The sequence below is a fragment of the Natator depressus genome, chromosome 5, assembly GCF_965152275.1.
Source record: "Natator depressus isolate rNatDep1 chromosome 5, rNatDep2.hap1, whole genome shotgun sequence".
In the NCBI taxonomy this organism is placed as follows: Eukaryota; Metazoa; Chordata; order Testudines; family Cheloniidae; genus Natator; species Natator depressus.
This window is the reverse complement of record NC_134238.1, coordinates 41075523-41091144: the sequence shown is the minus strand read 5'-3', so window position 1 is coordinate 41091144 and position 15622 is coordinate 41075523. Positions and strand designations below refer to the sequence as shown.

General features: G+C 42.5%; 1 protein-coding gene across 1 annotated transcript in view; it reads left to right on the top strand.

Annotated features, from left to right (window-relative positions):
- Positions 1-11843, top strand: part of CENPK (centromere protein K) — a 48108-nt gene extending 36265 nt beyond the window's left edge. The window contains exons 10-11 of the mRNA XM_074952628.1: positions 2050-2103; positions 11649-11843. Of these exons, the coding sequence (XP_074808729.1) occupies positions 2050-2103; positions 11649-11807 (213 nt within the window). The 3' untranslated portion in view covers positions 11808-11843. The remainder of the gene's footprint in view (positions 1-2049; positions 2104-11648) is intronic.
- The last annotated feature ends 3779 nt before the right edge of the window (positions 11844-15622 follow it).

The following is a 15622-nucleotide window of genomic DNA, read 5'->3' as shown; positions in this document are numbered from 1 at the left end:
TCAGGGCTGGGGCAGGGTGTTGGGGCATGGGAGGGGGTCAGGGGTGCAGGCTCCAGGCAGCGCTTACCTCAAGCAGCTCCCAGAAGCAGCAGCATCTCCCCCCTCCAGCTCCTGCGCATCCAAGCGGCTCTGCGCGCTGCCCTGTCTGCAGGCGCCATCCCTGCAGCTCCCATTGACCACGGTTCCTGGCCAATGGGAGCTGCGGGGGCAGCGTGCGGAGCCCCCTGGCTGCCCCTATACGTAGGAGCCAGAGGAGGGACGTGCCCGCTGCTTCCGGGAGCCTCCCAGAGTGGGGCAAGACTTGACCCTGCTCCCTGGCTGGAGCGCTGAAGTGGGGCAAACCCCGGACCCCGCTCCCCAGGAGGAGCTCGAGGGCCAGATTAAAACGTCTGGAAGGCCGGATGCAGCCCCCGAGCTATAGTTTTCCCACCTCTGGTCTAAGTGCAAGGTTAGCATCTCTGCTAATGTTGAAGCATGTGATTCAAGATTGGGGTCTTCGTATGGGCAGGGCATGAGAATTAAATTGAAAATGCAGGATAAGTCTCCAGGCTTAAAAGAAAGATGCACCCTTTTTGTCACACAAAGCAGTCTGAAAGTTTACGTTACAAGAAATATTTTATATGTAAATTGTACTTGTGGGAAGGAAAAAGTATTCTTTTTTCCATGTGGTGATAGCCATCTTGCTTAAAAGTGATGGAATTTATGATGCCGGTTAAATTTGTCACACCACAGAATGGGAACCTAATTTAAGAAACTGTAAACATTTAACACCATTGGTCTACCAAAAATAAAGTCAAATCTGTTGGTTTTTTTTTTAATTTTGCAAGTATAAAAACTTCTTTAAAAGTAATGTTTGACCTAACATCCTTAAGACTCAAAAGTAGCAAACTAATAATTTTTCTTTGTATAATTGTTTAAAATATCTCACATGCTGATACTCCATATGCTAATTCTATCCTTAATGGCAAATGTTGAATCCAGTGCCCAGCCCAAATAGCGAGATGCTGGGCAGGGGAGCGGGAAGAAAAAATAACCGAAGGTTGTAGAGTGTCTTTAGAACCACTCCATGGACGCTACTGTAGCCCTTAGACTAATATAGTCTCCACGTCCCCTGCTCCCATAGTGCAAGGAGATCCCATGGAGGAGGGCTCTGTAGCACAATGGGGGGTGTGTGCGCTCCTTTGTGGCCCTTTCCAAACATGGTTTCTGGTGCAGCTGAGCCTCAGAAGTGCTGCTGTCAGGGGACCCTCCACAGTCATGGAGGAAGGAGGCAGGATCTGGCCCTATGTCAATTTTTATAAATTACCTAGTTCTTCTTCCACTCCAAAATTGGAGTTTATAATAAATCCTGACCATCTTTTAACTTGTAAGACTCATGAAATAGCTCTATGTTACAAATTATAACAGTTTCAAACCATAACATTAAACATTAAAAAAGGAAAACATTTAAAGAAAATTTTATGGCAAAACTGAATTTTGCTTCTTGAACATAGTAAACGTATTTGGTTAACCTCTAGAGGCTTAAACCAAAAAATACTAAATTGCAATATAAATTAAGAGCAAACATTAAGGCACTGTGGGCTGAACTCTTAAAACAAGATTACAATATTTTTGCAATAATCACATGTTTACATCTTTGTCCAGAACTTTAGAAAATTTACTTAAAGGCATTGATCTTGTGATTTTTCTTACCAGTCTTAGACACAGAATGAGTACTTTATACTCCCATTCATGTTTAATAATAATATGTTTGAATTAATAAAATGTGAATCCCATTCTTGACGTAATATTAAATAACTTATGTTCAACTTAGTTTAAGAGAAACATTGAATTTGTTTGGAGTTTACATTGAACTTGTTGCTGAATATACAATTAAAATATTTAACTTTTGTAATATGACGACTCAGCATTTTAAAAGTAAAAAACATCAGTCTGTTGACTACTCTGAATTATTTGCAATGAGATTTTTCTTTGTTAATTAACATTCTTTTCTGACTGTTAGAATTTAAACTTTTTTTTTTTTTTTTTTTTTTTTTGCTGCTTTTGTAGAGTCCAGCTGAAGAACCAACTGTACAACTGGTAACGTTACATGAAATTTTAGAGGTAAAATGGTTTTGTGTGTGATGTCATTTTTTTTCCTTACAATGATCAAAACTGGTAATGGTCTATAAGCAAAATGAATGATAGTGTGTGAAAATACAATTAAAATAACTAAGATAATAGAAACTGTGTTGAAAAAAAATCTTACTGGGTTCCTCTTTTAATCCCCGGAGCACCCTAAGTAACTTTCTGGTACTAAACTCTTTTAAAATGTAAGAATAATTTAGCAAACTGATCCTACAATTTGAATCGGAAAATTATAGGCTTTTAAACTTCTAATTTTAAGATACAAAGTCAAACTTAAATCATTCTTAAATTCACTAATTTTTAAATCAGGTTTTATAACTCTTAACTTAATGGTTCACAATAGAAAATAATATTAAAATGGTTTGGTTAAAAAACCTGAATTTAAAATGTTTAACTTTTATATTTTGTACTATTCGCATGTACACAGTTCTGAAATATAATGCAGCAACAAGTCAATAAATTTCTAATATATTCATATTGTTGGGTTATTTGATAGGTCTGTTTTTAAGTTTTTTGTGTTTTTTTTTTTTAATTGACAAGGATGCTCAGATTATTGAATGGACACTCCTATTATAATTTGTAAAAACCCAAATAAATTATGAATTTGCAAGGCATAAATCTGATAGAGCTAAAAAGGTTGTTTGGATGACGGCACCTTCTCTATCCTAAACTTAGTATTTGGGAATACAGGGCTTTTTTATAGGGGTCTGTTTGTGAGAGACCTCCATGAAGAACAGCAGTTGTTCTGAGGGAAGGCCTGCGGAATTATAACATTCTGGTGTTTAGATGCTAAAATCCGGTCACTATGACATTGTTATGCTTTACTTGAAAGTGCAGACTGTGAGTTTTTGTACTTAATGTCATTAACTTCAATTTCATGTTACATACCTCAAGTATCTCAGCGTGCCTTTTAGTGCCAAATTAGGTAGGGCTAGAAAGCAAATCAGAAATTAAAGTTGCCAAATGAGTTATTAAGCCCTGTGGAAATATAATTTCAAAAAATTTATACCTTAAAATTACTCTTCATATTCCCTTCACTAATTTTAAACACCTGCAAAGTACTAAAACACCAAGGTGTCTGATTTCTGTTTGAAAGAATAAACTAGTTCCAGACATTCAGACTTCAGACTTGTTTTTAATTTTAATTAACTTAGCCTAAACTTCGAGTTTCGCTGATCTTCGTTTTGTTTTTGTTGAGCCATTTAGTGCTAGTTTCAGTGCCTGTTAAATTTCAGAACTGTTGTCTTAGAGAATAGTTTCTTAGAGACAAATGCAAAGCGAGGCACATTTTGCTTTTGTGATCACAAATTTAGGGTTTATTGTTTCTGTAAATATAAGCTATTCCCATTCAGAATTGGGACCAAATAATATGTGCATTCCCATCCAGGTTTCCACAATTCATCCATGTTTACTTTATCTTTTAAAATTATCAGTGTATTGCTTTTCATTTATGTGGCCACTATATAAAGCTGCTTCTTTGAGTAGACGCAGCCATGTATTTCACTTAGGTGTGTGCACGCCCAGTGCACCAGAGAGGGAGAAACTTGCCTACCAGTATCCATAGAGATGTGGTGCTCACACCTCGTGGCCATAGCACCTCTCCTGACTTCACGAGGTGGCGCTGCCCCAATTGTCTCTTAGTCCCTTCTTATCATCCATGGCTGGAGTCAGAGCTCTGTGTGGTCTTAACCTCACAACCTCTCAATATGTTAGTTATGTTAGTGTTAGTTGTGTTAATTTGTTTTCCTTGGTGATGCTCTCACTGGAGTTTAAACATTGTCCTTTGTGAGGAGGAGTGAGCCCCACATGCGGTGTTTTTGCTCTGCCTCAGCGAGGCCCATTTTAAAGAGGATTGTGTGATCTGCAGATCATTCCAGAAATGGACTCAAGTGGCTCGGGAACTTCTTCGGAAACAGCAACTGCTGGAACAGGCCATGCGACCTGCTTCGGTACTGCAGCCCTCATCAAGTCGGAGATCGCCCTTGGGTTCCAAGAGTGTTGCCGTGTCATGTTCTGGAGCAGGTACCTCTCCAAAGAAACAGAGGAGCTGTTCCCTGTCTACTCTGCCAAGGAGAAAGTTGCATAAGACCAATCAAAACCACTCCAAGTCTCAGGGTGATTCTTCCACTTTCTCCAGGAAAAGCAGGAACTGGCACAAAGTTGGTTCCAGTATGTAAGATGGCACAGATACCTCTGACTCTTCCCTGGTACCAAGTAGGAAGGTTAGAAAACCTTTACAGTTGACTCTTGTTCTGGCCACCAAGTATCCGTTGAGTCCGATACCGATGAGGGAGATACTGGCACTGACTGTTTCTACATCAGCAGCGTACCAGGTAGCAACAGATCTCCTCTGCCTTTAGGTTCCAACCTTTCCTTTCGCCCAGGAGTTTGCCATGTCTGCATTATCTATAGCCCCATCGATTGAACAAGCTGCTGAACCCTTGGGTCTGTCAGCCCTGCACCCTAGTGTTCCCTTTCCACAGGTTATGGAAGCAGGTCCTATGCCAGGATTGGTACAGGGGATCTTGGTACCAGGAATCGCCTCAGCACCACGGCAGTCGGCACCATGATTGCTTCCATGGCGGCTTTCACCGCTCAATGTTGGTACTGTCAGACACTCCAGTATCACTGATGACTTCAGGATTGAAACCATTTCTGGCACCAGTGTGCTCAGTACCAACAGTACCGCTTCCATTGGCAGCGCCGCTTCCTGGCTCCTTCTGGGTGATGGACGAGTCAGATCAGTTACTCGCTCCCTCTAGTTTTTTTTCTGTCCTTATCCCTGGGATCCTGAGGCTCCTCAGCATCTGAGTCGGGGTTGTTATCCTCTCACTCTCCATCGCCTGACAGGCCTCAGGGACCATTGATGGATTGGTACACATCTCGTGATCAGGACGGAGGCTGACTACCAATGCCTTATCCATACCAGCGGCCTCAATGGAATCTGTGGGATACTCCTTTGTTGGTGAGGTCCTACACTTCGTCTTGCTTGAAGGCAAGATCTCCAGCCAGGGTTTTGGCAGTGACTGTCAATCTGCCACAGGCCCAGGTTCCTGTGGTCCTCCCTGTGGATCCTCTAGAGTCACCCTGCCACGGTCTATCAGCCCTGGAACAGAATCTGATTTTGACTCAGTTAAGGGCCTCCTCTTCGTCTCTGGATGATTCTGTGCTGCCTGTCTCATTCTCCTCTTCTGTACCAGAGAATTTTACAGTATAGCAAGACATTTTGTGGTTTGCAGTTGCTTCTGTCAGTTTTCAAGTGGAGTTCTTGCAAGAGAACACACACAAATAGTGGCTTCCATGGCGGCTTTCACCGCTCAATGTTAGTACTGTCGGACACTCCAGTATCACTGCTGACTTCAGGATTGAAACCATTTCTGGCACCAGTGTGCTCAGTACCAACAGTACGGCTTCATTGGCAGCGCCACTTCCTGGCTCGTTCTGGGTGATGGACGAGTCAGATCAGTTACTCGCTCCCTGCCATCTGCCCCTTGGAGAGTCACCATACTTATCAATTATGGGCTTCTTGAACTGGCTAAGGCACTGCGGAGCATGCCAGCTTTAATATTGCCTGGCGCTAAGTACCTAGAAAAGCTCCATTTCATTCCTGTATGGGAATTTGAGGTGTTTTATTCTCATCTGGTCCCAAATTCCCTAGTTGCAACTGCAGTGAACCACAGCGGCAGACAGGGCAGGTTTATGTAGATAACAAGGATGGGGTCTCTAAATAATTGGCCCTCATAGACAGGAAGATTTACACCTTCTCTTCTTTAGAGATGCAAATTGCTGACCAGCAAGCCTTGCTGTCCAAGAACGATTTTTGTCAACTGGACAGCTATGTCAAAGTACACAGACAAGCTGCACAAGGTCTTGCGTGAGGAATTTCTGGCATTTGTGACTGAGGGCTGTTGGACGTCTTAACTAGACCTCACGGACACCTCAGCCAGGGTGATGGCCTCTGCAGTCACTAAGAGGAGGGCTTCCTGGCTGCAGAGTTCGGGCATTGCCCCTGATGTCCGGCAAGCCCCTGAATATTTGCCCTTTGACCACCAAATGCTGTTCTCTGACAAAACTGACAAGATGCTGCAGTCCTTCAGTCCTTGGGGGGTGTACATGCCGGAAGTGTAAAGGCACCAATATGGCATTCAACAGCAGCAGCAGTATCGTCTACAGCATATATTTGGCCAGCCTGTTCCTCCTCCTTGGCAATGGGACTACCCCAGAAAGAGGGATAGATCACACAGCAGAAAGCAGTTGGACTCTGGATTCATCCAGTCCACATGCCCTCCCAGTACCCATTTTCATTCCTTGTTCCAGAGCACTGTTTCAGCGATTGCTTCCCCCCACTCATCCTCCCCAGTTTGGGGACAGGTTGGCCTGCTTTCCTAAGCACCATCAGATCAGGTTATGCCATCCAGTTCCTCTCCACACCTCCACTTCAGGGACTTCTCTCATGAGATACTGCTCCTCAAACAGGTCTGCTCTCTGCTGGTTTTGGGAGCAGTGGAGGAGGTTCTGCGGGAACATCAGGTCATGGCTTCTACTCCCAGTACTTCCTGATACCCAAAACCAAGGGAGGTGTAAGACCCACCCTTGACCTTCATGACCTCAACAAATATATGAGGTACATGAGTTCCGAATGGCCACTCTATTGACCATTCTCCCTACATTGTCTCAGAATGACTGGTTTGCGTCTTTGGACCTTCAGGATGCCTACTTCCATGTGCGGATTTTGCCGAACTACAGAAAGTTCTTTCTATTTTTCATGGTGGAACGCCACTTTCAGTATGCAATGCTTCCATTAGGCCTCTCTTCTCCTTCCCCCTCAGGACTTTACCAAATGCATGGCTGTTGTTACGGTGTATCCCAAGAGGAAGGGATGACTGGTTATGAGGGACAGATCCAGAGAGGAAGTTCATGCTCACGTCAGCACCACACTGCGCTTGCTCAACCATCTGGGTCTTATCCTCAACATAGGGAAGTTAATCATGTCTCTCACTCAAAAAATTAAGTTCACTGGGGCTCTGCTAGATTCCGTGACATTGAAAATGTTTCTGCTGACCTACTTTTTTCAGACAGTTCGCCATCTTTGCATCAGTCTGCAGTCTCAGGCTTCCACGACAGTTTGGACATGTCTGAGGGTCTTGGGTCATTTGTCCACTTCCACGTAGGTGATTCAGTTTGAAAGCTTGCGCTTTTGCCCCCTTCAAATGTGGCTCCAGGCAGTCTACCCATCCTACTCTTCATCATCCAGACCAACTGGTTCATCTTCCTCCACTTCCTCAACTTCTTCCTTGCAGTGGTGGATGCATCCAGAGAACATTTGCCAAGGCATTCCCTTTGTCCAGCCCTCACCAACCAGGATGCCTCCCTGATGGGCTGGGAGGGGTGCACCTGGGGTTACTAAAAGTACAGGGACTGTGGTTGGAGCAGGAGACATCACCCCATATCAATGTGTTGGAGCTTCGAGCCATTTACAAGGCAGGTCACGCTTTCTGAGACTGTGTCAGAGACTCAGTGGTTCACATACTTACTGACAATACTACCTTGATATATTATGTGAATGAACAAAAAGGGAGCACACTACAGCTTACTTTTCCTAGAGGCAATCAGGCTGTGGTAGTTCTAAATTAAGGAGAACATTACTCCAATAGCCGTTCACTTACCTGAGTTTAAGAATCCTCTCATGGACCATCTCACAAGTATTTTTCTCTGAGTCATGAGTGGTCTGAACATAAGTGTCCTCTGGGTTATCTTCAGAGCCTGGGGCATCCCAATGATCAACCTGTTTGCTACAAGGGACAACAAGAAATGTCGTCCCTTTTGCTCTTGATGGAGCCTCAGTCCTGGTTCATTGTCCAACGCTTTCCTCCTCAGCTGGCATTCATCTCTCCTCTATGCTTTTCCCTTGATGCTGATACCTCAGGTCATTCTCAAGTTTAAGGTGGATTGGCCCAAGCTTATTCTTGTTTCCCTGGCGTGGCCAAGACAGTGCTGGTTCTACTACCTCTTCTCAGTATCTGTTCAGCCTTCCATACTGCTTCCTCCCCATCCCGACTTGCTCACTCAGAACCAAGGCTTCACCTTGCATCCTGAGCTCAGCTCCCTTCATCTCATGACATGGCTGCTGCATGGCTGAATGAGGAGGAAGTGTGATGTTCAGTGGCTGTCCAACAGCTCCTCCTTAACAGTAGAAAATCCTCCACCAGAATGGCCTATGTGGTGAAATGGAAGCAATTTTCAGTGTGGTCATTAGCTTGTGGAATCCAGCCAATGCTGGCCTCTATCCAGGACATTTTGGAGTATCTGCTGCACCTTTTAGTCATTGGGGCTTACATTTAGTTAATTGAAAGTGCATCTGGCAGTGATGTTGGCATTTCATCCCCCTTTCAGGGAAGATCGGGCTTCGCCAATACCATGATTGCAAGATACTTAAAAGGGCTTCTTTTTCTACATTCTCCCCCTCCCCCCGCCCCCAAACCAAGAACTGGTTCCTCTATGGGATCTTAACATGGTCCTAGCGGCCTTAATTGAACCTCTGTTCAAGCCCTTGACATATTGTCCCTTCCTACTTTTGTGTCAGAAAACTGCATTCCTGGTAGCAATAACATCTTCAAGGAGTGTGTGAGAGTTGCAGGCTCTGATGGAAGAACCTCCTTATATATACAATTCTCCAAAGACAAAGTGGCTTTACGACTGCTTCCAAATTTTTCGTCTGAAGGGTTTTTCAGTTTCATTTGAACCAGGTGGTATATTTACCTGCGTTCTTTCCTAAGCAGCATTCATCTCTGGAGGAGCAGTGTCTCCCTACCTTTAGATGTCAGGCTACGTCTAGCCTTTTATCTGTACAGGCCTAAACCAGTTTGTGCTTAACCTCATTGGTTTGTGAAATGTGCAGATTTCATGAAGGGTCAAGCGGTCTCTTCACAGATGATCTCCAAATAGATAACATCCTGCATCAAGACAGCATATGAAACAGCTTCAGCTACTCCCCCTCAGTGGGTGTGAGCGCATTCTACAAGAGTGCAAGCAACGTTCATAGCATTCCTGAGTGACGTTTCCATATTGGACATTTGCATGGCTGCTACATGGTTGTTGCTGCATACGTTTGCGAACCATTACACCATAACCGCATCTTCCAAGGTTGAGGCAAGCTTTGATAGAACGGTCCTGCAGTCCTGGTTTAGGTCGACTCCGAGCCTTGTCTCCTGCTTGTGAGTCACCTAAATGGAATACACAGCTGCATTTACTCAAAGAAGAAGAAATGGTTACTGGCTGTAAATGTGGCTCTTCTAGATGTGATGCAAATGTGTATTCGACGACCCACCCTCTGTCCCCTCTGCATCGGAGTCTTGATTCTGGGCGTTCAGTGTGAAGGAACTGAGGGAGGGTTGAGGTGGTACCCCCAATGTAGCTAGAGGAGGGGTGGCAGCTACGAGGCATGAGTGCCACCTATCTCCAGGTACTGCTTTGCAAGTTTCTGCAGCTCCGGTGTGCTGGGCATGCACACGGCTAAGTGAAATACGGTCTGCATCCATGTCTGCATCACATCTCGAAGAACCACATTTACAGTAAGTAACTGTTTCATACTGTATATATTTTCCGCTATAAAGGTACAATTCCAATACTTAACTGGAATCACATAAATTACCGTGGCAAAGAATAGGTATAAATTAAAAAAATAAAAATTAGTTATAACCCCCAGTCCACTGTGGCAGCCATTCTTAGACACTCCTATAAGTGTTACATTATATTTTATCTTTGGATTTAACTTCATTTTGTATAGCAACTTTGCATACACTCCTGTTTACGTGTTCCATTACTCCCCCTGTAGGCACATGTATTCTGCCAGTTCCTGTTCCCTTAAATTCCCTGTGTAAACTTTTATCAGAAGTGCCTCAGTAAGTTTTCTTGTGCTGCTTCATACTCTAGGGATGTTGCATGTTTCTATGCACATTGTAACATTCCTCCTTCAAATCTCTTCAGCAATGATTCCCACTCACGTAAACCTAAGAATTAGTTCTTTTTCTTCAGTTATTTTTAAAAATACCATGATGTTTATGGTACAAAAACAAGTATAAATAATTTAAATAAAAGCAGTAGAGAGAGAATGTGATGCTAATGGTTATTTCAGAATATGGGTGTTGCTGAGAAGTCTCGCCAGCAACAGTTTATGAAAGATCATGAATTAATATTGTGAGAGATGAACAGAAGATATGGGGCAGGGAAGTACAGAGCAAACATTTTGGTAGATAGGCTGGAGCAAATCAATAGAGTGTTTTGAAAGAAGGAAGGCAATTTTGATCTGAATATAAAATGAATGAGTCACCAATGAGGGTATTTGGAGATGAAGATTATGATGTTTCTTTGTGTTGGGAAGAAGGCAGGCAGAAGCATTCTGTATATGCTAAAGTCTGGAAAGCTAGAACATGTAGAAGCCATAGAGAAGGGAGTTGCAGTAGCTAAGGTGAGTAGAGATGAAAGCATGGGTAGGATTTGGGCTGATATGGCTGTCAAGGCAGCGGTGTTCACAGACAATATTGTGAAGATGGCAGTAGGCAGATTTACAAATATATGGGCTCTAAGAACAGGAACACAGACACCAGGCTGATGATCAGATTGCAGACAATGGAGTCAAATGCCAAGTCTAGGTCAAGGAGGGGAGAAAAAGATGGATTTGTTTGAGGGTACTTATCTTGCCTTGGGAGAAGGAAGTTGATTAATACATTGATTCACTTGCTCAAGACAAGCAAGTGGAATAGATAGCGAGGAAACAAAGCATTAAAGATATGAAAAGATATGTATCTTGAGTATCATAACTGTAAAATTAGTAGTTAAGGTTAAAAGTAAATAGAAGATGACTGTAAAAGGGGAACTGACTGCCAAAAATAGAACCTTTTGGGACTCAGAAAGCAGTTTCTTGGCTCATAGTCAGAGAATGGAAATTCCATTGTTTTAAGTCTGAAGAAAGGCGAGCGAGAAGGAGCCCTTGTTGGCAAAAGAGGTCATTTGGAGAGTTATATTGCAGTGAAATGAGAGCGAGGTCGTATCTGTTGGTGGGTATGAAAAACAGAAAATGTCTAAAATAAAGGTTTGCCTAACTTTCTCTCTCAACTTTGGAAGCCTGTTAAACAGACACTAAATCTTAAATTGCTACATTGTCTTTGTGTGCTTTTATTTTAAAAACCAAATAAATTGCAGTTACATTCCATTATCTTTTTGACTGAATGGCTTGCATAACTATATACATACCTAAAATCCAATATATGCTTTTGATTTATGGGGGGGAAATTAGAATATTGTTACATAAGGGAAGAGAATCAACTTAAATTTAATATTCAACAATTTCATACTTAAAAAAATCAATTAAACATTCTTTAATGAATAATTTGGAACAGGCTTTGTATCTTTTAGGTAAGCAATTCTTATGACATCAGTGTGCTCACCTTTCCTTGATTAACAATAGATAAAAATCAACCTGTTTTATGCATATTTTGAATCTCATTCTCTTCATCTTCCAGCGTCTTATAAACAGATTAATGAGTACACCACATGAACCATATTTGACAATCAATGATTCCTTCTGGCCACCTTATATTGAACTGCTGCTGCGGTATGGAATTGCACTGAGACATGCAGAGGATCCAAGCAGAATACGCTTAGAAGCCTTTCATCAGTAAAGGCACCTTTGTGACTATTTAAAAAAGAAGAAATGTGTTGAACCAGTACTCATACTTTAAAAATATAGAGGTGTGGGTGTATGTGTGTATTTATATATATATATATATAATTTGATATTTTATCATAACTCTTTGGGTGTTAATCTTTTCTGCTTGGACAATATTTTTTGACAAACCATACCTGTTTTAAGTGCAGTTACTGATGAAGCTTGTGACATGACAAAACTTTCTTTTAACTTCAAATGATGATAGCCATTCATCCCATTAGTTGTTGACTTTATGATATGTGTTACTGTACTGTGAAATTAGGTAGTGCTTGTTCAGATGGCTCAGATAAGACTCAAATTCAAGTTAAAGGACTATTGTATGCAGACAAAATAATTAAAGTAGTTTGTTTTTTGTTGATTAATTAAAAGAAATAATGCTTTGCATATGGCATGTTTGTTTTCTTATGCAACATTCCCTCAGGCTTTGTCTACACTAGCACTTTTGTTGGAAAAACTTTTGTTGGTCAGGTGTGTTAAAAAAACAAAAAAACACCATACCCCTGACTGACAAAAGTGCCGGAGTGAACTACCATCACTTGTTAGCTGTGGTTTAATTATGGGAGAGCTCTGTTCTGTTGGCATAGAGGAGCTACACAGGAGACGTTACAGCAGTGCAGCGGCACAGCTGTGCCACTGTAAGATCTGTAGTGTAGACAAAGCCGCTGTATGGCTCCAATCCTCTTACTTCCTTTTAACATTTATGCTACACTTCTGTGCTAGGCTTGAACTGTCTCAGTTCAGTTTGTAGGTTTGAAGATTAGCAGTCTGAATGTTTTAAAAAATGGAAAAATAACTGTTCACATTTGTTGCATTCAGGATGCCTTATGACCAATGGCAGAAAACAGTGTTGGGTTTGAGAACATTCAAGACAAACATTCAAGAGAATCTATAGGTCTTCTTATGCTGAAAGAGTTGAAAATTGCCCATCATGCAACTGTGGGTGGGTGGGAGGGTTGTGTGTGCGGGTGGTGGTGGTGGGCTGAGATGTACAGGAGGTCAAACTTGATTAGAGGTCCACAAATTGTGGGGCGCAAAGAAATGTTAAGGGGTGTGTGGTGGGCCTGGCCAGCCCACACGGGGGGGCAGAGAGGGAGCCCTGCCCCCACCTCTGCTCTGGCACTGCCCGCAGCTCCTGGCACCGCACCTGACCCAGTCCCCAGCCTTGGCCCCAGGCTGGGAACAGGGCCCCAGCCAGGGGCCAAGGCTGGGGGAGGGATCAGAGGTTGCAGTGGGGGCTGGCAGCTGGGCCCGCGACTACATGCTTAGCCACTGCTACCCTAAATTTTAGACGCCAATTAAATTAGCCTACAATAGCACTTCTAATTTAACAAGAGGGTAACAAGGTTGTGGGCCGCCTTAAAGGAATTACCAGGGTGTTATCAGGGGACTTGTCTCCGATCTGCAGAGGGCTCCCCAGGGCAAGCTAGTCTTGCTAACCCCTGAAAAGATACGGATAGAGTCTTCCACTCAAGGATTGACACACACACAAGCAGAAATTCTTCAACATAAGAATTATTTATTTAAAAGAAATAAAAAAAAAATTAGTAAGTTTAAGAAAGGAAGAAAAGATGCATAGGATTTAATAAAACCCAATCAAATTACATTTAAGAATTGTACAATAAAGCGACCCAGCAAGATAAGAGACAGACTGCATAAAATATCTAACACATACCGAGAATACAGTAGTTCCAATGTAATAAGCATATAAAGATCCTGCATACACAAAGGCTTTAGTCTTAATGTTACAATCTAATACCATACTTAATACAATGCAGTATACGCAGGCTCTGTATGCACACCCAAGAAACCATTATGTCACAGATTTGAAAAAAAATTTACTTAACGCTAACCTTAACATTTAACACTAAACATTTAGCATTTAATATTTAACATCCTGTGAGCACTGGCCAAGAGGTCGCAGGATGAGTAGGGGAGGTCTCATTCAGGAGCGGGCATCCAACTTTATTAACAGACACCCCCAGGCACTCTTTAAAAAAAATAATAATCATAAAATTAGACCTACACTCTCCCACCTCTGACTCGTCTGAGGTCCTTCTGCTCTGTCTCAGTGGTGCCAGTGCTGGAGATGGTGGTTGCTGTTATTTCTGAAGGTCACCGTGGCTGTGTGTGTTTCGGAACTGCTGGTGGTTGCCTTTACAGGTAGCTATCTTCCGGTGGCATAGCATCCTTAAAGCTGCTGCCTTCTAGAAGGTTCGGTTGCTGCTGCTCCTCCGGGTAGCTGCTTGATTGAGCTACTATGAAAGCCGTTGCCGTGGTAACCTTTCGAGTTCTGCTGTTTTTCCAGCCAGCTGCTTTTTCCGGAACTATCTGTCCTTCTCCTCAGGTAGCTTCTGTTCTTCCACAAAGCCACAAACCCATTACATTCATGCTAGCTGTTGGCCTTATATTGTGGTTGCTCTCTCAAGGTCAGCTCATCTCTGCCAATCAGTTTCTAGCTCTTCTAGCTCCTCCCCTGACGTCATCCTATTTTTAGATACAGAGCTCCTCCCCTATGATGCTATCTTTAGAAAGCTAAGCTGCTCCCTCTGATGCCATCTTGGGTAGGGCTCCTCCCTCTGACCATCTTTAGTAAAGCAAAGCTCCTCCTTTTGAAGATGGAATTTTCCACTCTAAATTTAAACTACGTTATCCCCATCTCTGCCATTTTGGTCTGCCATGTTGGATTTTTCTAATTTAAACTATCATTAATTTCTACTTATTTAAAGCCTTAATCTTAGAACTAATTACTGTTTTATGCAAATCAAAGTGTCCTGATACTGTCACCACCTTAATTATGTTAATTAGGAGAAGTAAGTTTTATGGTGTTTTTAAACCACCTCTGAGGTTTTTCTGCAAGCCTCTATAAATATGCTGCAAGGTATCTCAGAACATTCAAAGCAAAATCTCTCTTTACACCACTGCTGGCCCTCACTGCGGCCCAGCTGCAGCTCCGCTCCCACCCCAGCCTCGGACTCCTCACCTCTCTCTGCAGCCTCCCACCCTTGGAGCCACAGCCCCACTCCTGGCTAGCGCAGTAGAGGGGGCATGGATAGGGGCAAGGAGGGGTGTGACCCTGAAAAGTTAGGGGACCATTGGACTAAATGATCTAAGGACCCTTCTGGTCTTAAACTCTATGACTGATTTTTCTCCTAAAATGAGCCCCTTAATGCAGTGTACAACTTCTGTTAATAACACTGCACTTTATATTGTCTACACTTTTCACAATTAATTTAGCAAGGCTTGTAATACTTAATTTCTGTGTTTTTTGACAGTTTGTAATTTATATCTGGCACAGGGAATCCATTAATCCAGTGAGAAGTCTTCTGGATAACCATGCCTGTCTGATCCTAATTTTCTTAAGTGTACCCCTGATCACAGTCATGTCTGAGTAGATATTAAATGACTTGCACAAGGTTACACAGGAAGCCTGTGGCTGATCTGGAATTGAAGCCTGAAGTTCCATGCCTACAGGCCTGCAACATGTGTAACATTGGGAGATATAACCTGCCTTTTGGTTAACCAGATTTCAGTTTATCAGGGTTTTTAGCACTATATGATATAACCTCCATGCTTTTTAAGTAATACAAAAAGTATTTTGCTGGCTTAGAGAAACAAACCACATTTCCCAATAATTATGGGAGGAAGCTAGAGAGACTATTTTCATGGTTTGCTCCTGTAGCTTCTTAAATTACAATTGGAATGTAAGAGAATTGTATATGAAAATACGTGCAATCTATCTCCCTTGAATTTACAGCTTTTTTTTTATGG